The 24,546-nt window shown below is 47.2% G+C and overlaps 1 protein-coding gene across 5 annotated transcripts in view; it reads left to right on the top strand.

The window, feature by feature from the left end:
* Positions 1-24,546, top strand: part of NRG2 (neuregulin 2) — a 265,355-nt gene that overhangs the window by 72,878 nt on the left and 167,931 nt on the right. For all 5 annotated transcript variants that reach the window (XM_062189034.1, XM_062189030.1, XM_062189032.1 and 2 more), the window contains one exon: positions 13,258-14,042. In XM_062189034.1, coding sequence (XP_062045018.1) covers positions 13,325-14,042 — 718 coding nt within the window. In that variant the 5' untranslated portion in view covers positions 13,258-13,324. The remainder of the gene's footprint in view (positions 1-13,257; positions 14,043-24,546) is intronic.

Genomic DNA, 24,546 nt, shown 5'->3' on the forward strand with positions numbered 1-24,546 from the left:
AAAAAAAAATAGGTGAGTTAGAGAATCCATATAACTTTGACATATATGAGAACTCTACTATTTGTGTGTGTGTGTGTGTGTGTGTTAGAAAGAGAGAAATTGATTCTAGAAAAGAACCTAAAAACACAGGGAGGAAATTAAGTCCAGATTATTAAAGAGAAATAGAGTTGGTTGCATAATAATTCAGAATAAAAAAAATTGGCTTAGAAAATGTTTTTAAAATGTATTTTGAAGCCGGCGCCGCAGCTCACTAGGCTAATCCTCAGCCTGCAGCGCCAGCACCCCAGGTTCTAGTCCTGGTTGGGGCGCCAGATTCTGTCCCGGCTGCTCCTCTTCCAGTCCAGCTCTCTGCTGTGGCCCGGGAGTGCAGTGGAGGATGGCCCAGGTGCTTGGGCCTTGCACTCTCATGGGAGACCAGGAGGAAGCACCTGGCTCCTGGCTTCAGATTGGTGCAGCACGCCGGCTGTAGCAGCCACTTGGGGGGTGAACCAACGGAAAAAGGAAGACCTTTCTCTCTCTCTCTCTCTCTCTCTCTCTCTCTCTCTCGCTGTCTAACTCTGCCTGTCAAAAAAAAATGTATTTTGCTTATTGGAAAGATGATGGGGCGAGTGGTTTCCCATTCAGTGATTCAGTCCCCAAATGCCTGCAAAGGCTGAGGCTGGGCCAGGCCGAAGTGGGGAAGCAGAAACTCAATCCAGGTTTCCCATGTGGGTGGCAGGAAGCCAAGTGCTTGGGCCATAATCCAGTGCCTCCTCGGGTGTACATCACCAGGAAGCTGAACTGGATGGAAGCAGAGCCAGGACTGGAACCCAATCACTGATATATGGGATGGGGGCATCTCAAGTCTTGACTGCCACACTAAATTCCTGCTCCAGGAAATTGGCTTTATTAATAAAGACTCTCTTTAAGCCTTTACTAGATCACTATCTATATATTACATGAAGTATCTTCTGTAATCTTTGAAAGATACAACTGTGAAATAAGTACTATTAGAACCCGATTTTACAGATGATTTGGAGGATGAGCGGGTAATTTACCAAGGTCATATAGCTAAGGAGTAGTGGAGCAAGTATTTCAAGATGAACAATCCGACTTCAGAGTGAACCTTCTTGACCACCGTACTGCACTGCTCTGTTTGATTGTGTCCATGTGTTGGTGAAGGCTTAGTGACTGCCAGTGTCTGCAGCAGGTTTTTGTCTACACTTCAGCTTCTGTAAGCCAGCGTCTCCTGGTGGTTTAGGTCTCTTTCCAGACTTGCGGGTTGAGGAAGGTGGGGAAGGAGCACTGAGGATCCTAGGGTCCTAGGATCCTAGGAGTCTTTCTCTCAAAAAGTCAAACTAATATTTTTGCATCTAGCATTTTTTTTTACCTTCTATTAATAGGGCAAATAAAAATTTTTTTCCTTAATAAAACAGAAAGTACTTCATCTTTCCCTTCTCCAAGTCTCTCACCTGGTAGAAAAGAACAGCGCAGCCGCCAGGTGAATGCGAATGAGCTCACATATTTCACTTCCCCCTCCCCTCGTCTCCTCCCTATCACTCACTTGGGCTCCACAGATAGTGCAGAGTGGACATTTGCATGTAATCAGTTTCATGTGAATCTATCTTATCTTTCAGCACTAGTTGTGTTGTTTGCCTCCCTCCCACTCCATGCATTCTGTCTCTGCCCTTCTCTGTCCTTCTCTGGAAGCAGCCACACTGCCCTCCATGGGATCCATCACCGGTTCTCGCACCCTCTGGCTCCCAGTGAGTTCAACAGGAGCTTGGCAAGGGGTAGGAAGAAGAGAGAGATGGGGGTGATTCTTCCCCTTGCTCCTTCTCTCCTGTGATGCCGTGTTCTCACAGTGGCAGTCCCCATGTAGCTCCAGTACTCGCTGGGGTCAGTGACACTTCTGCTTGCCCTGCATGTTTCAGGAAGCCAAGGTTTCACCGCTCTTGCCAGTCCCTGGTGCCTCTGCCTACCTGTCACTTCCCTTAAAACTCTTCCCATGTCTTTGTAACTTGGCACTTTATTGCACTATTTTCCATAAGCTGTCTTGAGTGGAATACTCCTTCTCGTCTGAGACCCTGCCTGCTGTATTTCCCCTCTCAAGGTCATCACATTTCTGAAAGGCTTGGAAGGGGCCTAGACTGCCAAATTGTTAGAAAATTCAATAGGCCTCAGGTAGATGCACCCATGGGTGAGAGGATGAGATTTTATCACTGTTTCCAGCATTACTCAGGGGGGAGGGCCCCCGAGGGTGACATTCATGTGCCCGCTGTTGTATGAGCAGAGTTCAGGCAGCAGGCTTTTCTGCAGCTGAGTGAGATGACCTCAGGACTCTTCATTTGCTTTGTCCTGAGATGCCAATCATCCAGCAACCTCAGGGTCACTCCGCTGGTTTCCTAGGTGACTTGATCCAGAGAAAGGAGTACTTTGGAGAATTGCTGCCAACATTTCAGATCCTGAAAAACACTTGTCTCCTCTTATATTAACCAAATAGATTTTTTTCAAAGAAAAAAGTGCAAATAGTTTCCCACCACTCACCCTGTCTGCAGGCAAGCTGGTTTTTGTCCTTTCCAGCTAACATTCCTCCATTGTTTCTTGTTTTCCCCCTTGTGGCTCAGCCCTGGGTTAGGATTCCTGTTACTCAGCTCTATAAACCAATCTGTATTCATTCTCTGATACTATATCCATACTCTATCTTCCATCCTGTAATGGAAACGTCAGTTTTCCTGTCCAGGCCCCATCCTCTCTGTGCTCTTGTGCCCACCCCCCCCTTTTCTGAGGGCTTCCATTCTTCAGTGGTCCCCATTCTTCCTTCTTACCGGAACAGCACCATGACCGCTCGAGCTGCTCCAGGGTCTCCTGCTCCAGGAAGCACCAGCCCCCGACTCACAGCCCCCCAACTTCATGCTTCATTCCTCAGGCACTCTGCGCAGCAAAACCTGCTGGAAAAGTTGTTTCTACTGGCAGTCACCACTTCCTTTCCTTTCATGGGCTCCATTCTGGCTTCCTGCCAGGAGCTGTCACTCTGCTGAAGCAGTTTTGTCAAGGCCATCAGAGAGCTCCATGTTCCCAAACTCTGTTGCTCCTTCTCTTCTAACTCAGCCCCTTGGAAGCATTGGGAGTAGTTGCCCAGCCCTTTACAAAATACTCTCTTCTCCTGGTTTCTTTGATGTCATTCCTAGTCTCCTGCCCTGACTCCTCCCTCCTCTGCACCTTACAAATAATGGGTTATCCTGGGCTGAGTTCTAGAGCTGCACCTACCATTCACATGTGGGTACTATTGAAATGTGGCTGATGTGAAAGGAGATATGTTGTAAGCATGAAATATACTCTAGATTTCAAAGGCTTAAAATGAAAAAAAAAAGTAAACAAAATTTACATTATAACATGCTACTATATTAATAATTACATGAGTGCATGCTGGGGCTAATTAAAATTAATTTCCTTTGCTTCTTTTTACTTTTTTAGTGTGGCTACTAGAAAAAGTAAAGTGACACCTGTAGCTCACAAGTGTGGGTCACACATATTTTTATTAGTGCTATTCTAGGCTCTCTTCCCTGCCAGATTCTTTTCATCATCTTGCCTGGTTAGGTAGCTCTGAATACTATGTATCAATTGACTATGGAATTTAGACCTGGAACTCCGACCTCTCCTTGGAAATCCTGACTTAGGTACTCAACTGTCACTTGAATTTCCACTTGCATGTCTTCTCGGCAACTCAGTGTTAGTATGTCAGAAATGGAATTTTCTACTTCCTCCAGCTGTATTGTGTTATTTGCTGAGCTTTCCATCTCAATCAGTGGTTCCATCATCTGTCCAGTTGTTGAAGCCAGAGACTCGAGTCATCCTTGATTACTCCATTTTCCTCAGCCACTTCATCTAATCCTCCAGAAAGCCATTTAGTTTGTTCCACCTTCAAGTTATTTATCTTGAATTCCATCAATTTTTCTTCATCTCCAGTGCCACTACCCAAGTCTGTCACTGTCCTCTCTCACCTCCTGTGCAGCAGCAACTTCCTAACTCTTCTCTTTGATTCCACTCTTGTACCATTAGTCTCTGTTCCATGTCTCAGAGTGATCTTTTCCGAATATAAATCAGATTATGCCACTCATCTGTTTAAGCCTCCGAGTGGTTTTCAGCTGCCTTAGAATAGAATTCAAAGCTACCATAGCTTGCAAGGCCCAGTATGAGTCTGAGCACTACTTACTGCCCTAACCTCGTCCCATGCCTTGCTTCCTCCTCGGGTTATCAATCTCTAATCCCACTGCACTCTGCTATACTTTGATCATGCTGAGCTTATGATCATCTCAGGTCCTTTGTGTGCTATAGTGCCCTCTATTTCAGATGCTCCACTCCTGGAGTTTTGTGTGGCAGACTCCGCTTTATTCTTCAGGTCTCAGTTCAAACGCTATCTCTCTAGAAAGATCATCCTCGCAAGGAGCGTCCTGTACTAGTCATTTCAGTCCACTCGTTCTCAGCCATTCTCTCTTTCTCTGTCTTCAGTTTCTCTCATAGAGATGTTTTTGGTTGTTTCCTCTTTAGCGTGTTTCCCTTTAAGCATATAAACTCTCCCAGGGCAGGGACCTGGCGTGTCTTACTTGCCCTGCTTTCTCAGCATTGGATAGAAAGCTTGATCCAGAATAGGCACTGGAATTGTTGTCAAATGAGGAGTTTCAAAAAAATACTAGTCAAATGGATTTTCAAAAAAATACTAGTCAAATGGATTTTAAAAAACAAATACAAATATTTTTGAAATGAGTAAGTTCATTTTGGGATGAAACTTTGACTGCCTTAGAAACTACGGCACAACTGAAGGAGGCATGCATTAGGCCCTACCAGGTGCTCACCTCTTAGTGTGGATGAGTTCATCACATCACATCACATCAGCAAATACTGAGCAGCCAGCACTTACAGAGCATGTTGTTTCTGTTCCTAGAATTGGGAGAGTGCAGACAGCAGCGGGACATGGAGACTCTGAAGCCAGGGCTGAGGGGTGACATTAAAGGACAAGGGCGCGGGGTGGTGTGTGTGTGTGTGTATGTGTGTTGTGTTGGGAGAAATCCAAAGCAGGTACAAGCTCAACAGGTAACAACGCAGCCAACTTCTTTTGCCCAGATTTTAGCTCTAGCAGGAATCATGACTTTTTTTTTTTGTAGCCTCTGGGTCAGTGCTGCACAGTAGGTTTTCCTCAAATGGTTTTTGGTAGAGTGATTAAACAAATGCATGAATTATAAAGAAAACTCAGTTTGTAAAGTGAGTCTTAAAATTACTTATCTTGATATTGAAAGTTCTGAGGAATCGAAAGAAAAAGAATGCACACAAACTGAAAGGGAAGAGGTAGAAGCATGGTTGAACTGGACATGCAGAGGTATGTGTGCCTGAGGATTTGGGAATAAGAGAATAACTTCTTCTTGTCCTGCTTCACGCCCCCAGAATTGAATCAATCTCAGAGTTCCTGTTGACCTCAGGAGAGGATTCTAAATACACAAACCAGGAAAACAGAGGGGAGGGAGAAGCTTTGAAAGTCAAACAGCAAACATCCATCTTGAGGACATCTTGTCTTCCCCAATCCAAATCAGATATGCCAAGACATGAGAAAGGAAAGTGTCGATGGTGTCACACATGAGAGTATCACGTGCTTGGGATAGCCCAGGACAGCTCCATAGTGTCCAGCCTGGACTTCTGCTGTGGTCTGTTTCAGGGAGCTTCTGGATTTTGATCTAAAAGTGATATCTGGAAAAGAGATAATAATTTGTGCTCACATAGCAATTTTCATGCAAAGGTCTCAAAGCACTCCACAAAGAGTAAGTATTAGTATCCCAGATGGAGCAACACAGACTGAGGGGCTGCTGCCCTTTTCAGCACACCGGGGAGTAGAAGCCCCTGGACTCCAAACGCAGCCCTAGGCTATAAATTATGGAATCATGACCTCTCTCAATTGGGAGCTGGGACTGCCAATGATGAGATTTCTTTTTAAATAAAGCAGAAAATCAACCTCTAATCTTGATAATTTTAGCATATGTCCAAAACACATGAAAATGAATGCTTTCAAATCGCTGAATTTAGGGCAAAATATGGTTTCTCAAGATAAGAAAAGTGGTTATTATCATCACACTCATCATGGCTAACGTGCTAAGCATTATTCAAAATTGGTTAAATTATTTAGGACTCACAACAGTTTTAGCAAAGTGCGAACTATTATCACTTATGGTTGAGGAAAATGAGATGGAGAAGAAAAGTAACTAGGCCAAGATGTCAGCTGAGCAAGTGGCAGAGCTGGAATTCGAATGTAGGCAGTTTGACCCCCTAGCCCTGCTTCTTAGCCACTTGCTCTTGACCATTTTGCCTGAATTATCTCACTTAGTCCTCCCCAGACTCCTAAGTGGTCATCGTCCCAGTTTACTGGGGGAGAAAACTAGACTTAGAAAATCAAGATGACTTGCCCCTGCTCAAATGCCAGGAGTAGAAAAGCCAGGATTTGGGACAGTAGACCAAAGAGCACTAGGCAAGGAGTCAGGGTTTCCAGGGTCTCCCTGCCACTGCTGGGGCTGTGTGACCCTAGGAAAACCCAATGATCTCCATGGGCTTGTGCCTTGCCTGCAAAGAAGGATGTGGGTCCACAGTAATGCTCAAGTCCAGCTGGGGCTAAAATTCTGATTCTCAGTATCTGTTTTCTATTTAGTCCCTTGTTTGAAGATCCTTGGAGGAAAAGAAATTAACCACCCGGAACCTGAAAGTGACTCTGGAAGCCAAATTTAGAAAACAGATCTCAAAAGGAGAAAAAAAAAAAAAAGAAGTTTACAAAATGCTTTATTTAGAAAGTGAGACTGTCCAGCAGAGTGTTTGGCTTACCATGGGAGACTCAGTGACCAGATAAAGGCCACCGTTATCTCTTTGACCAGCCAGTTCTCCTGGACAGAGTAAGTCACTAACCTGGCTAGGCGGCTCTTTCTGGCCTGCTAAACTGGCTGAAGCTGGAAGAAGCCCATGTGGTGTGGGAGGGATCTGAGAGAAGCAGCCTTTCATGTGGGTGTTCTATCTTGAATCCTGAATGTCTATACCATGCTGTCTACTTCTGTTTTTGTTCTTAGTGATGATCACGTAGTGACACAGCCCACTGCTACCATGAACCAGTTTCTTCACACCCTCAGGTTGATCCACGGTGCAGTGAGCAGACCTGGCTTCCACTTCTCTGTGAGATTCTGTTCAAAAGTGTGAGCTTGAGTTTATGATCAATCTTGGCCAAGAAAGCAACCCTTTGCTTTGTGATCTTGGGACAAACCACTTAAATTCTCCCAGTGTTCTCAATTTTCCTCATCTTTGTGTAAAATGATGTTTCCGTCAATTGCTCTCCAGTGTTATAATTTCAAGTAGTGTGATATCTAGGGAAGTGGCTTGGAGATATTAGGTGGCTGGGACATGATGGATGGTGGCAGTCAAGTTGAGAGGATGCTGCTCACCCAGAGAGCCTGGGAGGCGAGTACATTGGAAGTGGGCAGGCCTGAATTACTGTCCCAGTGCTGCCTGTCATTTGGGCAAGTTCTTAAGATTCCACAAGTCTTTTCCATTGATAAAATGCAATGTTGAGGCATGGAAATAATAAACCTGAAGCCCTTGACACAAAGGAATCATTAATAAGTGGTAGCTATTATTATATTTAGTATCAATTATTGAATCATGATGCAGAGTTAGCAGATTCAGAACCTGAAGTCTTGTTTTCTAAGACAGGCATATTAATTCACTTCCAACTCAAGGAAAAAGCCAGGATATAATCATACTATCCTAGGAAAACTAATATCCTGCTTTTGTATAATAAGTGGCTGAGGCTAATTACGGAGGCTTATCCTCATTTATATCACACCTTGAGGAAATCTGGATAGGGAACTTCGGAAGTCTCTGCTGGGGCCGACACTGTGGTACAATAGGTCAAGCATCCCTCTGTGATCCTGGCCATCCCATATGAGCACTGGTTGGAGTTCCTGTTGCTCTGCTTCCAGTTCAGCTTCCAGCTAATGCTCCTGTGAAAGGAGTAGAAGATGGCCCAAATAGTTGGGCCCCTACTGCCTACACTGGAGACCTGGATGGAATTCCAAGCTCCTCACTTCAGCTTGACCCAGCTTAGTCATTGAAGCCATTTGGGGAGTGAATCAGCACAAGAAAGAGCTCTCTCTCTTTCTCTGCCTTTCAAATAAATAAATAATTTAATAATTCAATAAATTATTTATTTATTTATTTATTTGAAAGTCAGTTACAGAGAGAGAGAGGAGAGGCAGAGAGAGAGATTTTCTTTCCACTGGTTCACTCCCCAGTTGGCTGCAATGGCCGGAGCTGCTGGAGCTAGGCAGATCAGAAGCTGGGAGCCAAGAACCAGGAGCTTCCTCTGGGTCTGCCACATGGGTGCAGTGACCCAAGGACTTGGGCCATCTTCTACTGCTTTCCCAGGCCATAGCAGAGAGCTGGATTGGAAATGGAGCAGCTGGGACTTGAACCGGCACTCATATGGGATGCCGGCACTGCAGGTGGCACCTTTACCCACTATGCTACAGTGCTGGCCCCCAATAAATAAATCTTAAAAAGAAAAATCTCTGCCCAGGTCCCTACCTTCTACAGCTGCAGTAATTCTAGTCAGCTATCGAAATCTCAAAACTTTCCCCTATGTTCCAAGGCTCTCTGAACAGGATGCAATTATAGTGAGAGAAAAAAAACTCAACTCTTTTTAGCATGAGAATCTCAATTTGAAATAAAAGCTCTTTCATGGGGTCTGATATAATAATAGTTCTCCTTTAAGTAGCCTTTGATTGTGAAAATACATGATAAACATTTAATAAGAGTAAAAACTCAGAATGTCTTCTGTTAAATTTTTCGGAGTATGTAGTACATGCACTTGATACAAAATTCACAAGGTACAAAGAGATATGCATGAAAGGCTTCTTGCATCCCCATTCTTCATCACACGTTGCCCTTGCCCAAAACCAACTAGTACTTCAATTTCTGTTGTGACCTTTCAAAGGTACCATGTACTCTAAATATTTACATATTACTCATCATTTTTTTTTTTTAATTTGAGAGGCAAAGAGAGGGAGAGAGGGAGGACTCCCATTCCTTGGTTCAACTTAAATGCCTACAACGTCCCCTCCCCCAAGCTGGGAGCCTGCAACTCTACCCAGGTCTCCCATGTGGATGGTAGGAACCCAATTGCTGAGCCATCACTGCCACCTCCAAGGGTCTGCATTAGCAGGAAGCTGGAATTAGGAGTGGGAGGCAGGGAGGGAGCCCATGTGCCAATGTAGGGTTGGAGGCATCTTAATCACCAAGCTAAATGCCCACACCTATCCTTTTTGAAAAACACAATGTGGCAGCATATCTTACCATTCTACTTCACCTTGCCACTTTCACTTAACAGTGTCTTATCATCCTTTGTTTTTACTCATAAAATTTTTAAAAAAAATATTGATCTATTTACTTTAGAAGCAAATACACCTGCAAGGATTGTGTTGGAGGCCAAAGCTGAGAGTTCAGTCTGAGTCCCAGGATCCGCACTAGCAGGAACTCGAAATTAGCAGCGGAGCCTGGACTCAAACCCAGGCACTCCAATATGGGGCGTAGATGTCCCAACCTGCAGCTTAACTGCCTGCTTTTGTTTTCTCTAAAATAGAGGTGTTGAAAAAAGACAGAGACAAAATGTATGTTTTTATTCACCATGGTGTCTACTATTGAAAAATTGCTTGCATGTTTTAATACACAGAAAATCCTAGTGCACAATAACTACATACCACTTAGGGATTCTCAGATCTTAGACTGGAAACTGCTGGCATAAGAAAATATCAATAATATTCAACATTAATTTTGGCTTGTACTGTGCACCAGGCAGGCATTATTCTAAGAAAGCTGCATGGAGCCTGTGCTGTGGAGCAGTAGATAAAGCTTCCGCCTGCAGTGCCAGCATCCCATATGGGCATTGGTTCGAGTCCTGGCTGCTCTACTTCTGATCCAGCTCCCTGCTGGTGGCCTGGGAAAGCAGTGGAAGATGGCTCAAGTCCCTGGGTCCCTGAACCTGTGTGGGAGATCCAGATAAGCCTCCTGGCTCCTGGCTTCAGATCAGTGCAGCTCTGGCCATTTCAGCCAACTGAGGAGTGAACCAGCGGATGGAAGACCTCTCTCTCTGTCTGCATCTCTCTGCCTCTCCTTTTCTCTCTGTGTAACTCTTTCAAATAAGTAAATGAATAAATCTGTTTTTAAAACAAAAAGAAAGCTGCACATATCATCTCATATAGTCCACATCCTTCTCATCTTTCCAGTTTCAGTTTAAATGTTATCTCCCCAGCCGGCACCGCAGCTCACTAGGCTAATCCTCCGCCTGCGGCGCCGGCACCCCAGGTTCTAGTCGCGGTTAGGGCACCGGATTCTGTCCCGGTTGCTCCTCTTCCAGTCCAGCTCTCTGTTGTGGCCTGGGAGTGCAGTGGAGGATGGCCCAAGTGCTTGGGCCCTGCACCCGCATGGGAGACCAGGAGGAAGCACCTGGCTCCTGGCTTCGGATTGGCACAGCGCCGGCCATAGCGGCTATTTGGGGAGTGAACCAACAGAAGGAAGACCTTTCTCTCTGTCTCTCTCTTTCACTATCTAACTCTGCCTGTCCAAAAAAAAAAAAAAAAAAAAAAAGTTATCTCCCCGGAGAAGCCTTCCTTTACCCAAGTTGACCTGCCCTCTTCCCTTTCCATTATCCTGTATCATTTCATCCTCTTTATTTCCTTTGGGACATTCATCATAAAGAGCAGTGAGTTACCCATTTGTATATCTGCCTACTGTCGACTCCCCAACAGGAGCAGATGTTTTGAGAGGAGGGAAATATGCCCAGTACAGTGCTTGGTGTGTGGCACAGAAGGACCATTAAAGGATGTTAATGTGTATAAACCAGCTTCACGAGGTAGACCCTATTATCCTCTCCATTTTATTGATCAGGAAACTAAGGGCTAGAGAGCAAAGCAGAGTCATTCCAAGCTGCTAACTTGGCTGAAGACTCAACTGGGCGCAAGCCCTTCACCACTCCCCTGCTCTCAGAAACAGAAGGCGGAGTGTAGTCTGGGCTGTGTGATACCTGGAGGAAGCGCCTTTTCCTCTCTGGAATTTTTCCTCCATGGAAGAATGAGAAGGTGTGGTTATCCATCTTCCCAACAGCGCTGCTTTGTGATGTGTGGAGGTCTGTGGGCTGTGGCAATGAGGGGGTCCTTGAAGGGGTCATCAAGGTTGGCTTGATTCCTTTGGCAGTGCTGAGTTTTTGTCCTTATCTTTCTTTCCTCCTTCACTGAAACTTTGCTGATCCTTATTCTGTGCCAGGCATCCAATGATAGGGATCCAAAGACTACCAGGGACACAATCTTTGACATAGAGATGATGGGCAGGCAGACCTGCCAACATCTGTTTGAAGTACAGTAGCCGTTGGTGGTAATAGTGACATGCATGAAGCATGTGGCAACAGAGAAGGGGCTCCATTCCGGCCCATGTGTGTGGAGTGTGGGAGCAGATATAGGCGCAAAGGAGTGGAGAAGGCTATCATGTTGAGCTGGGCTGTGGGGAAAGAATAGGTTTCCAGGTGGACAAGGTGGAGGCGAGGCTCCCTGGACACTGGAGACAGCAGGTACAGAAGATGCCGAGAGACAGCACCACGGGCTGAGCATCACGAGGACAGAGGCTGGTTCTCAGGATGTGGAGCTGGCTACGCAGATGGAGCCCACGCAGACCCTTGTTGAAGATCTTGAACTTTACTGCTGAGAGCAGCAGCATGGACAAATCATTTTTAGACTTTATTTTTAGGAAGATCACTCTAGCCTTGGCAGGACTGGGGGTGGGTGATGAGACCCATGAAGAGGTTGTGCAGTCAGCCAGGTGAGTCAATGAGGATTTGGAGTTCAGGAATTTTTCACAGAGTTGGAGAGGAAGTAGAGAAACTGGAGGTTTTTCAAAGGACTTGGTGGTGATTGGCTGAGGGAGAGTAAGAGATTAGGCTAAAGGACTTATTGGAGTGCTCTGGGTGGCCAAGCAGAAAACGGCGTCATTACCAACCACAGGGAATTTGAAGCAGGGTGGGAGAAAAGAAATGATGCTTTGGCCTCAGCTATGCTGAGCTTAAACTGCCTCTTAGCCTTGGTCAGCCATGGGCCAGTTTCCTGCAAGGTCCAGTCAGGGGGAAAACTCCCCAAGACCCTGGTGGTGCTGCTTAGCTGGGCATTCTTCAAGGCTAAAACCTGGGTTTTGAAAACCCTCTGGCCCTTTATTGATTGGAGAATGGATGATGGACTTTTTTTTGTTTTTTTTCCCCTCTTTAGTTTCCACTTTTGGTTTGGTCTAGTTTGAAATCAGATGCTGGTTCCAGGGGAGCTTACTCTTCTTTGCCTCTTGGAAGCCTCAGATTTTTAAAAAGCAACCATTTCCAGGGAGCGGCCTCTGGCCCTGCAGGTCCTGGCTCTCAACTGGCTCCCAAGAAGCCAGTAGAGGATGAGGATGGAGAGCGGCAGCCTGGACTACTGGCGGAAGCCTGGAGTCTCCCGGGAGCCTATGACTGTCCCCACTGCCACCTCTGGCGAAGTGTCCTCAGTGCTGAGACAAGGCTGCTTTGGAGCTCTAGCCCTTTCCAAAGCCACAAGGCTGGGCTCCTTCCCCCACCTTCCCCAGCACTAGCCTGGCGGTGGCAGGGCCGAGCACATGGGCTTGCTGGGGCAGGCTCCTAGACTCCTCGTGGGGAAGGGAGAACCGGGAGCGGGGGTGGGGGTGGGGGCGGCTGACCTGCCACCCTGGCCTCAGCAACCTGCTTGGCTCCTGCCACCCATGGTCGAAGGCGGGGGCACGCCCTGTGTCCCACTCCCACGTCCACGGGATGGGGCCCGAAGCCGAGATCGCTTCACCGCCCTCTCCTCACGCACCACCCCCGCTGTCATGTTGAAAAATCCCAAGAGCAAAGGGTGGCACGATTCCTCCCGCGCCCCTGCGGGCTGAAGGCGGGCACTAGAGCAGTGCAGTCCCAAGCTTCCCCTGCAGAAGCCGCGCTCCCCGCTCGCTCTGGGGGTAGAGGGGGCGCGAGAGAGCAAGTGGGCGGGCGTCCCGTCCTCCGCATCCTCCTCCAGGTCCTGGCGCGCAGGGTGGGAGCGCTGCGCTGCGCCGCGCTGCGCATCGCGGCCCGCTTGCCGCCTGCCCCCTGCCCCAGCCGGGCCACCTCCCCGGGCTGCCGCGGGAGGGCTACGAGGCGCTAACGTTACGCTGTTTCCGGTTTTCCAGCGGGCTCTGATTCCCCTCCCAAGGCGGCGGCGGCTGAGTGGCGGAGCCCCCCAAATGGCCTGGCCAGATGCGGCAGGTTTGCTGCTCAGCGCTGCCGCCGCCGCCACTGGAGAAGGCTCGGTGCAGCAGCTACAGCGACAGCAGCAGCAGAAGCAGCAGCAGCAACAGCAGCAGCAGCGACAGGAGCAGCAGAAGCGGCAGCAGCGAGAGCGGCAGCAGCAGCAGCAGCAGCAGCAGCAGCAGCAGCAGCATCTCCCGTCCCGCTGCGCCCCCAGAGCCGCGGCCGCAGCCACAGCCGCAGCCCCGCAGCCCCGCAGCCCCGCGAGCCGCCGCCCGCTCGCGAGCCGCAGCCGCCGGCGGCATGAGGCGCGACCCGGCCCCCGGCTTCTCCATGCTGCTCTTCGGTGTGTCGCTCGCCTGCTACTCGCCCAGCCTCAAGTCGGTGCAGGACCAGGCGTACAAGGCACCCGTGGTGGTGGAGGGCAAGGTACAGGGGCTGGCCCCGGCGGGCGGCTCCGGCTCCAACAGCACCCGCGAGCCGCCCGCCTCGGGTCGGGTGGCGCTGGTGAAGGTGCTGGACAAGTGGCCGCTCCGGAGCGGGGGGCTGCAGCGCGAGCAGGTGATCAGCGTGGGCTCCTGCGCGCCGCTGGAAAGGAACCAGCGCTACATCTTTTTCCTGGAGCCCACGGAACAGCCCCTAGTGTTTAAGACAGCCTTCGCCCCCCTCGACACCAACGGCAAGAACCTCAAGAAGGAGGTGGGCAAGATCCTGTGCACCGACTGCGGTGAGTCGCCCCCTCCCTCTGCCCGAGGAGCGGGGGAAGGGCGAGGCGGTGGGGAATGGGGGTGGGGCGGGGAGCGCTGCAGGTGCCCGGGCCCGGCGGTGGCCGGCCGTGGGGGGTGGGGCCGCCCTCAGGCAGGGCGCCTGGCACGGGTGGGTGAGGAGGGGGCTGGGACTGGGGCGACGAAGGGCCGGGCTCGGCGTGGGCCAGGGGCGAGGGGCGAGGGGAGGCGCGGGCCTGTACCAGCAGGGATCTGCGGCTGATGTATGGCATGTGGGTCTGGAAAGCTGCCATCATAGCCCAGTAGCGGAAGCGAAGACCGAGCGGTCCGGCCGGCGGCTGGCCTGAGGCTCGGTGAGTCAGGAGCGACTCTCGGAGGCCTGGTCCACTCTGCTCCCAGGAGCCTGCCGGCCCGGGCGGACTGGGTCTGCCGGAGCATCTGGACAGGTTCCCAGGCGGTGGAGGCCTAGGCTTGCAAGTTCTCCTGGGGGAGGATCGCCCCCGCCCCCTCCTTCCTCTCCCGGACTCGCGGCTCCGCGGGTCCCCGCCGCTGGCGCAGGCAGAGTTGGACTTTCTCTGCCACGGTTCTCCGCCCTCCTTGTGGCCCGGGCTCTCTCCTCCATCGCGATCGCCTGTCTTTGCTCAGCGAGAGGCACAGCTCTTCGTGCAGTGTCTGGGGGGATCTCACGCGGTCTGTGGATCGCGATGGCGATGACACGGAGTAACTTAGTTCTGCCGACGGCTCTAAGTTCAGCTCTGGCATCTCCCTGGCCGCCTGCGTTGACTGCGCCTCTTACCTGTATGATGTCGGGGCCTCACAGGAAGGCAGCTGATCAGAAACACAACCACCACGTCGTCCTAGTCTGTAGGTCTGTGCAGCTGGGGTCGGAGGTCACTCGTGATGGGAGCTTTTTCTTCTGCTCCCCGAACCCAGTACCTCTCAGCAAGAGGTTTCAGACGGAACTGTGCCCACCCTGGAGTGTTGGGTGTCGGCCTGCTTGAGCTTATTCGTAGTTGTGGGTTCACTGTGTTTCGTTCGGCGTGACTCCCAGCCGCCGCGCGATCACTGAAGCGTGGTACCGATCCTGGACTCTCATTGAACTTGGTGCCTCTACTGACTGAACCTGGGTAACACAGGCAGGCCTGGGGAGTAAATTTCGTATTGAGGCTTAGAGGAAGTGTTGCTGCCGCTCTCTTTCTAGATCAATGCCTTTGACTTTTGACTTCTGGAAGCCCCTCTCCCCCTTCAAGAGGGCAGTTTTGGGAGTTTCCTTATGGGGGCACATCCAGGTGCTGTGGTCACTTGAATGCGAAGAATCTGGGGAGTGTCTTCATAAGGAAAGAAGAAACCTTGGGGAGAACAGCAGTTTGTCGTTCTGACATCCTTCTCGGGAATAGTGTCGATTGGTTGTTAATGTTGGCTTTATGCTCTGAGATATTTTATGCTGACCAGTTAAGGCCAGTTAAAAATTTCTATTTTTTTTTTTTCTGTTACTCTAGTAAGTCTTTTATCTGAGATCCCTCGGGGAACTGTAGAACTGTATTGTGCAGTGGGAAGTAGATAGTAGAACCATTGATTGAACTTTGTCCAAGGACAGCTTCTGTTTTTGGTGAGGTGCTCCGGAGTATGCACAGTGTTCATCTGTAACCCAGTCCCCATTGCGGCCCCTGGGGATGTGGTGGTCATTGTCAGATAACCCCATAAGCTTCTCTGCTTCTTTGTCCCCTCCTCCTGCCTTTTCTCCTCCCCCCAACACAACACCTTATCAATTATACTTTGTTTCAGTGAGCAATGAATGGTTTAACAGTTAAATGCAGAGATCCTGAGGGATCGGAGGGTCAGAAACGTAGTCTGCTTTTAGGTTACAGCCATCTCACGTTATGGAGATAGCGTGTGTCCTATAGTTCTCGAAATGCATCAACTTAGGACTGCAATCACTGGAAGAGGGAAGGCTCCCACACATCATAAATTATCAAGGAGAGGGCTGTGCATGGTAGGCAACATTCTAGAATGCAAAACACTGGGCTTTGGACAGAGAGCATGGAGAGAGTTGTCAGTTTGCGGAGGCTTTATATAAGTGGATTAGAAATTAAAGGACACATTTGTGAGAGGAGACTTGTGGAATTGGTGATCTTACAGCAGAAGAATATAAATTGCACTTTCCTATTTTTCTCTCTTGGTTAAAGAAAACATGTACGGGTAATGGTATATTAAATAAGGAAACAAAGCCATCCCAACTAACCACAACACCTTCCTTGTGCTCAGCAGGAAATAGCTAACAAATTCATTTTCTGTTTTCTATTCTAAAGAAAACCCTCTGGGCCACAGGGTCATCGGGAACATTTTCTCCTTGGAGCAGACTCGCCCATTGCAAAATAGGGAAGCTGGCACTTGGAAGCTGTCATAGTGGCTGTTAGATTGAGCAACTGAGGTTGAATCGTTACTTTGTTCAGCCGGTTTCAGCTCCCAGCGGGTCTGTGTGTCTGCGTTCTGAGAGGTGCAGCTACTAAGGGAGGTGATCTTGCAAGCTGCTGGCTGCTATTTTGGGGGGGATGGGGAGTAGGACTTTGGGGTAGTATACCCTGAGGAGGGATATATGGTGCCTAGCATTTGACCCCATCGATGCTGGGGTCATACTTGATCCTTCTAAATGGTCCTCCTAGGAGGCCAGTTTTGGCAGTACAAGGCTGACCGGAAGCCTGAGAGCTAAATGGGGAATGACAGGTAGGGCTTTTGCTGGAACTGGCAATACCCGCCAGAGAGTTGCAGGTTTTTGTTGTTGTTGTTGTTCATTTTGTTTTGTTTATTTTTAACAGATCTAACATGTATAATTTCTCCAAAAATTCTGCCTCTGGTGGTAAAAAGTTAGGGTTTGTAAGGCAGGGCTCCGGACCACGCTGCAGAAGCACCCTGTTCTGCAAACAGTCCTGCTTTCTCAAAGATAGTGGTGTTATCTTTTGGTTCAACTACACCCTGCCTTGTCCCTTTCTTATGTACATGTGTTTAAGTTGCTTCCTTATTGAAGAGATGCAGTAGATAGCATTTTTCACAGCAGGTGACTTCTTCCTTAGGATTTTCTGCGTTCTAGTGTGAACTGTGCTTTGTTGTTAAATGTGGAAAAGATGCATGGCTGTGGGGGGGGGGCTCTCCATGCTGTAGGATAGCTTCAAATTAACTTGGCAGCCGTATTCACAGATGAGAAGAAGGTGGTTCACAAAATTCAGTATAGGAAAAGTGACTGCATATTTTTAAAGTGCTGTTTATTTAAAGAATCTTCTATTTGCCAGCCAGCTGGAAACCCAGCTGTGCTGCAGCTTGAAGACAGGGAAAGTGAAACTAGATTAGAAACTGACCAGTCCAAGTGGAAAGGACAGGTCTGGTTCATAAGGTAGGGGTTCAATTGCCATCGTAGTGTCATTATTTGTTGTAGCGGCTGCTCTCCTCCCCGTTCTGCAGGAACACTATCTTTGAGGTCTTCTCTCTCCTAGCCCTCCCCCCACCTCCCACACAGACAGTGTTTTGGTGCTGTGCCTAGCTTCCAGAAGGACCCACTATAAGTGTCTTTTGAATGAATGAAGTCAAGTGAAGTTCAAAGAGAAAGCTTGCGGATTAACAGCAAAACCATCTGAACTCTCCGATCTGTGACCCCAAGTCCTGTGCTGAAAAGCTGAATTTGATGATAGCCTTTACCTGTCGCTATGGGAACCCTTTTTCCAAAGGAGTCATTACTGACTGGAGTACTTAACCACAATATGCTTAATCATCCTGCTGATTAGTGTTAACGGGATTTCAGCAGTTGAAAATAAAGGTCTTGCTGGAGAAGACCCTCCTTTTAATTTTGGAAAGCAAATTACCCTTCCCTTGCCCCTGAATTTAAACAAAAATAAAACAACCATCAATTTGAATTAAAACAGTTTGGGTGCTAAGGAGGGTGGTATATTAAGTCAAGGTGACTAACTTCCCCTCAGCTCCCAAAGTAAGGATGCTTACTTATTCTTTACCATTCTCTATCAGTTGAAACTTTTAAACTTTATTTCCTAATAATAGTTTTTTCTCTATAAAATGGTTTTTATATTTTTTGAGACATAGCCCATTTCCCTGGCTCAAAATAAAGAAAGCACATTAGAATGCATGGTGAAAACTCTTCTTGGTACCCCTGTCCTCAACCACTCAACTTTCAGGCAATTATAAAATAACTTCCTCATGAAATCTATATTTCTCAAAAACCAAAATGCTTTTCAAAGCAGTCGTAATTTCCTTTTACCACAGGGAGAGTATGAATTTTCTCATTAAGCCATTTTCTGGCAAGTTCTTCCCAGGTAATACAGACCTTTTTAACCTAGCCTCAGATCCTAACCACCTTATTCCTATCACCTCTGATTCCTTTTCCATCTGTGTTATTTGGTCAGACAATCCTCTTCTCCCTGTAACCAGAGCCTTATCTCACAAATGGAACCCTAGGGTCAGCAAAATAAATAAATAAATAAATAAATAAAATAAAAAAATAAATTTAAATTTCCAGGTCTTTTGCCATGGAGAAGTTTTCCACATCTATGAATTTTGTGAGTGGGTCTTAATTGGGATGCTCAAAGGAGTGGCCCAAAGGTTTGAGATTTGTGCCATAGCTCTGCCCGTACAGCAGCCCCTACTGTTTCACACACTGATAATCTCACAGCAGCCTCCATGTGGGAAATCTCATGATTCCACAGATAGAAGGAGAAAACTCAACAGTATATGATTGCTTTGATTTTCATCCGGAAGCCAAAGACCCCAGATGCCAATGAAGAGTTTGATTTTGACTATACTCATGCACAGCTGGTGCAATTCCAGGGGAGCGAGCCAGCTGAAGACTTTTGAAATGGGCGTGAGCTAGCTGAAGACTGTTTTAAAATACACTTCAGGTAACTGATAGGAAGAAAATGTTTAAATTTCAGAGGATCTGGGAACTGCCATTTGGTTGGGTAGGAAAAAAGTAAAGATGCAAATATCTAAGCAGCAGGAAGTCTTAACCCTCTAAATCCTAAATCCTATTGGCTTAGGGTGCATTTGGCAATTATCAGTATTGATTTGGAAAAGGAACGGCGATAGCAGTATCAGTGAAGCTTTCCCCATGCAAGCTCAACAATCTGTTTTTGGGTCTTTATTTTCAAGTTCTGAATTAATGTTAGTGTAATTGGCACTAAAGGGGAGAGAAATTTCCCCTCACCCCAAATTCTGAGTTTGGATGGACACACATGGCATAGGAATTTTTGTCTTGTTTCTAAAAATCTGCCCTCTCCTCCCACTTACTTTTGGGAATTTGTACCTAGAAATACATCTAGTTTATGCAATTCAAGGGACGACACAGGGAACTCCTTAGAAGAGCAAGGCAAGTCAATGGATTGGAAGTGGACGGAAGTGCTAAAGTACGACAAATTTGAAAAATGACCGTCTTGTTGGAATTAAAGTAGACTTCTTCCAAAGCAGCAATGCACACAGAGGAATCTTCCTGAGCTAGAGTGCCACATAACGTGGCAAGAACTTGAGCAAGCAGGAAAGAGGACTAGAAGGAGGTGGGAAGATAGGAAAGAGGACCTGCTGCACTCAGCCGAAGAGCTGGCCAGCTTTTGCCAATCTGGGGTCAAAAGATAAATTTGTGATGATTGAGAACAGTTGCTGCTGATCAGCTGTCAGGAAAAGCGGTTAACTTGCGGCGCCATCTTCTCCGAGAAGCTTCCACCGCGAGGGTGATTTCCGTGGTTTCGTTGGAAGGTAACAGTCCCTTCCCACTTTGTAGGCTCTCCGGGGACCTTCTCTGGGAGAGAGGCCTAGCGTCTCCAGGGCTGGGAGCTCTTCTGTTGGCCTCTGCTCTAGACCTAAGTGCGTGCTTTGCCGAGGCTGGGACGGGAGATAGCTTCCATGCCACTTAACCTGGTAGATATTTGCAGAGAGGAGAGGCACAGATATCTAGAGGGCTTTTATTTTTTAATTTTTTTATTTTAAAAAGGGACAAAATTCATGTATAGAAAATGTCTTAATCTGCTGGCAGCGTGGCCACCCCAAGATGCCTTGCTCCAGTTACTTTTTATTCTCACTTCAGAAACAGAATCCTTAGTGATTTCTTTTTAAAGATTTATTTATTTTAAAGGTAGAGTTAAAGAGAGGCAGAGGCAGGGGTTGGAGAGAGAGAGTGTGTGTTCTTTCATCTGTAGGTTCACTCCCCAAATGGCTGCAATGGCTGGAGCTGTGCTGATCCGAAGCCAGGAACCTGGAGCTTCTTCCAGGTCTCCCATGTGGGTGGCAGGGGCCCAAGGACTTGGGCCATCTTCTGCTTTTCCAGCCACAGCAGAGAGCTGGATCAGAAGTAGAACAGTTGGGTTTTGAACCGGCATCGATATGGGATACTGGCACTGCAGGTTTTAGTTTTACTCTGCCACAGCACTGGTACCCTCAGCGATCCTTTTTAGCATTCTCAGCTTTTCTGCCCTGTGCTGAGGACACTGGCTCCTTTCTCTCCCAGTGTGTTTTAAAGTCTGTGTCCTTCAGGCCACGTTCTGATGTTGGTATTGGCCTAACTGACAAAGGCCAAGATGATCTGAATGAGAGGAAGATCAGCCCATGGCTACACACCTGGTCCAGCTTATGTGAAAGTCAGGATATCATTAGGTCTATCGTGTCAGCCATGCAATTTGGTATCCCAAACATTCTATTACTACAGGAGTTTTCTTTTAATTTTTATCCATCCATTTTTTTTTTTTTTTTGACAGGCAGAGTGGATAGTGAGAGAGAGAGAGACAGAGAGAAAGGTCTTCCTTTTTGCCGTTGGTTCACCCTCCAATGGCCGCTGTGGACGGCGCATCTCGCTGATCCGAAGCCAGGAGCCAGGTGCTTCTCCTGGTCTCCCGTGCGGATGCAGGGCCCAACCACTTGGGCCATCCTCCACTGCCTTCCCGGGCCATAGCAGAGAGCTGGCCTGGAAGAGGGGCAACCGGGATAGAATCCGGCGCCCCAACCGGGACTAGAACCCGGTGTGCCAGCGCCGCAAGGTGGAGGATTAGCCTGTTGAGCCACGGCACCGGCCTATCCATCCATTTTTAAGTTTACTTAAGAAGAGAGAGAGAGAGATCTCTTCCATTCGCTGATTCATTCCCCCAAATGCCTGCAATGGCCAGGACTGAGCCAGGACAAAGCCAGGAGCCAGGAACTCCATTCAGGTCTCCCATGTCAGGTGGGGAGTAGAGTAGGAACCCAGACACTAGAACCATCATCTGACTCCCAGGTGTGCAATAGCAAGAAGCTGGGTGGGAAATGGAAGTGGAACTGGAATACAGGCTCTTCCATACAAGTTGAGGGCATCTCAAACAGTGGCTTAACCCTCCGTGCCACAGGGCCTGCCCCTAAAAGAGTTTCCTTTTAATTTCAGCCTTTAAATGTGTGCTTCAACAAATAATTGGAAATGTGCTCTGTATAGAAAACTAGGTGCTTGAGGGGTATTGCTTCACACTCGGTCTCTGCAATCAATGAGCCTGCAATCTGTAAGTACACAGATACAACAGGAATCCAACCTCGATTGTGATGAACACTGTCAGATGTCTTCCAGAGCGCTCTGGGGAGGGGAGGGTGAGTCCTAGAGCAAAGCAAGGGCCTTCCTGGTTAGAAGGCTACACAGCAGGTCTGGCAGGAGTAGTCTGAGAAGAGATTGCAGTCATCAGGAAGGTGAAGTGAGAGTGGACTGGGAATGAAGAGGAATGCGGGGACCTGGCTGATGGCATGCAGAGTGCAGCCTTCTCAGCCATAGAGGGGCAAGTTTGTGGTGTATGAAGGCAGGAATGGGCAAGGAGCCTGGAGAGGGAAGGGGGATGTTTTCACTGGTCTTGAATACTGATGAGTTCATTCTTAGCTACATAAGCACTATTTCAAGTCTTAGGTTAAAAGCAACTCAGCAATGTCTTATAGTTGTCAGTGAATGGATCTTACACATATTTTGTTAAATTTATCTGTGTTTCATATTTTTTGGATGCTGTTACAAATAGTATTATTCGTTTAATTTCATTTTACAGTTACTCATTGCTAGTGCTGTTGTCTCCTCGTATCTGCAAGGGATTGGTTCCAGGATTCCTCTGCAGATACCAAAAATCCTCAGATGCTCAAATCCCTTATGGCATAGATTTGCATATACCTACGCACGTCCTCCCTTAGACTTGAAATCATCTCTAGATTACTTACAATGCCTCACACAATGTAAATGGTTGTTAGCATTGCATTGCTTAGATAATAATAAAAATATCCATGAGTGTTCAGTGCAGAGGTGATCTTGAGCCTGAGTGTGTTTCCAATCCATTGTTCTTTGCAAATGTGGAATCCAAGCATCTGGAATGTCAATTGCATATTGAAAGACAATTGTTTTGTTTTTATGTTGAGTTTATATCCTGTGGCCTTGATAGATAAGTTCATTTAGTCCTAGTAATTTTTTTTTTTTTGTAGAGTCCTTGGGATTTTCTATGTAGATGACAATGTTGTTAGTGACAAAAGACGGTTCATATTTTGCTTTCTAATCTGTTCACCATGTCTTTCTTTCTCTGGCTTATTTGCACTAGCTAGAATTGCCCAATGCATGCATGAAGAATAGGAGTGGTGAAAGAAGACATCCTTGTTCCCTTCGTGAGGGAAGGCATTCAGACTTGCACTGTTCAGCAAGGTATCAGTTGAAGGCTTTTCATAGATACCTTTCCTTTTAACAAATGTTGACTAAATACAGCATAATGCCCAAGAGCTTGTGCTGTGTAGTCATGTGGAAGCCACCTCCATTTGAAAACCATCTTTTGTGTTTCCCAGAGGGATGATGTTGGGCAGATTACTTTATGTGTCTTATTTTCCTACAAAATGGGGTTAGTGATAATCCTTAATAGGATTGTATGGATATTAAATAAGATAACACATGTAAAATGTTTAACATATCATTTGTTCAATAAAGGTTAATTATTCACAAAATCTATCTTAGTTAGACCAGTGTGAGCAGGAAGACTTGGTAGATGAAAGTTTTTTAAGTTCTAGAGGTAGACTAGGGTAGGAAAGGAAGGGACCTTCATGAATGGTTGGATTTTTCATCCAAATGCCCTTGTTTTGGGCTTGTGGAGGTGGTGTTGAGAAGACACTGGATTCTGTAAGACCTCATTGTAGGGAAGCTCAGGTGAGTTCCAGGGTGTGGTTGCTGTGGAGGTCCCTGCTAGACCACCAATCCTAAGTATGCATGAACATGTGTTGGTCAATTTTCTGAGAAGCCTGAAGATACACTGTTTTTCTCTGTTTGGCATACAGGATAAGATCCATAATCCATAATGTCTCTTTGAAAAATCTCATCATGCCTGTAGGGTGAGCCAAGTACTGCACTCTGGCCTGGCGTGCTCTTGGACTTCATTAGTGTTGGTGTTCATTTTGCTGTTGTCAGAAGTTGCTGAAAACTCCCTGGAAAATGACTGGTAGCTTTCTTAGTTTCAAAGACAGCAGGGTCTCTGAGTCATCCTGCTTTGATTTGGGGGTTAACCCTGAGTCATTCATACTCTGTCCTTACTTGTTTCTGTACCACGCTGACATGGAACTAGTGGTTGTGTGGGGTCAAAGAACAGAGATGGGCTGATATAACAGGTGACATTATGAGAGTTCGAGGTGTTTAGTTTTTGTCCTAACTAACTAATCAATATATGGAACCCTGTGGGAGTATGAAGCTGTGCTCCTTGAATGTTTGAAGGACAAAGTTCCCTTGCCTTGAGTTCTCCTCTAGATGTTGGCTGGATTTGATTACCACTCAGCTGGCCATAATTCCCCTGACCCCAGGAAATACTCTTCATTTTCTCTTGTACTTAGCGTCTCAGTATTTCCAGTCTGAATCACTTACGTGACACTTAGCACTGAACGTCATACACTGTGAATTATCCTTTGACGGGTCAGCATCTTACTTCTTTACCTGATTGTGAGATCTTTGGGGACGATAACTTAAATATGGTTAAGTAGATACTTGGTGGCTCACCACTGCCCAATAAAAAGGAAATGAGCCCAGTTGCTTTCTGTATTGAGCCTCCTTGTCCTAGGGCGATTTCAGGATTCCTCCAATGACAGCTGAGGCTAAGGGACTAAAAACAACCACAGACAGGATCTTCAGACATTTGCATAAGGGTAGAATTCTGCTTCTTGTACATGCTTTGGTTCAATTTTTTTTTCCTTGATAGTCTCTAGTTTCTTTCAGGTAATTCTTTGAGAATTATCTCCAGGCAGTTTTCCTCACATATGTCAGTATTTCGGCTTGTGTTACCTTTCTGTCTTGAGGTTAGTTGGCAAAACCTCCCAGTTGTGCTTGCCGCCGTAGCTGTTTGGATGTTCCGCATTTGGCCTCTTAGTCCAGTGTCCAGTTACACTCTGAATCCGGGCTGTTCACGCTGCAGGCTAAATACCTACAAGTGGGAGTATGATCAGGTGTCCTGTCTGTAGTAAGCTAGCCTACGAATTCAAAGCGGCTGTGCCTTTTTGCCT

This window comes from Lepus europaeus, chromosome 4, assembly GCF_033115175.1.
Source record: "Lepus europaeus isolate LE1 chromosome 4, mLepTim1.pri, whole genome shotgun sequence".
Lineage (NCBI taxonomy): Eukaryota > Metazoa > Chordata > Mammalia > Lagomorpha > Leporidae > Lepus > Lepus europaeus.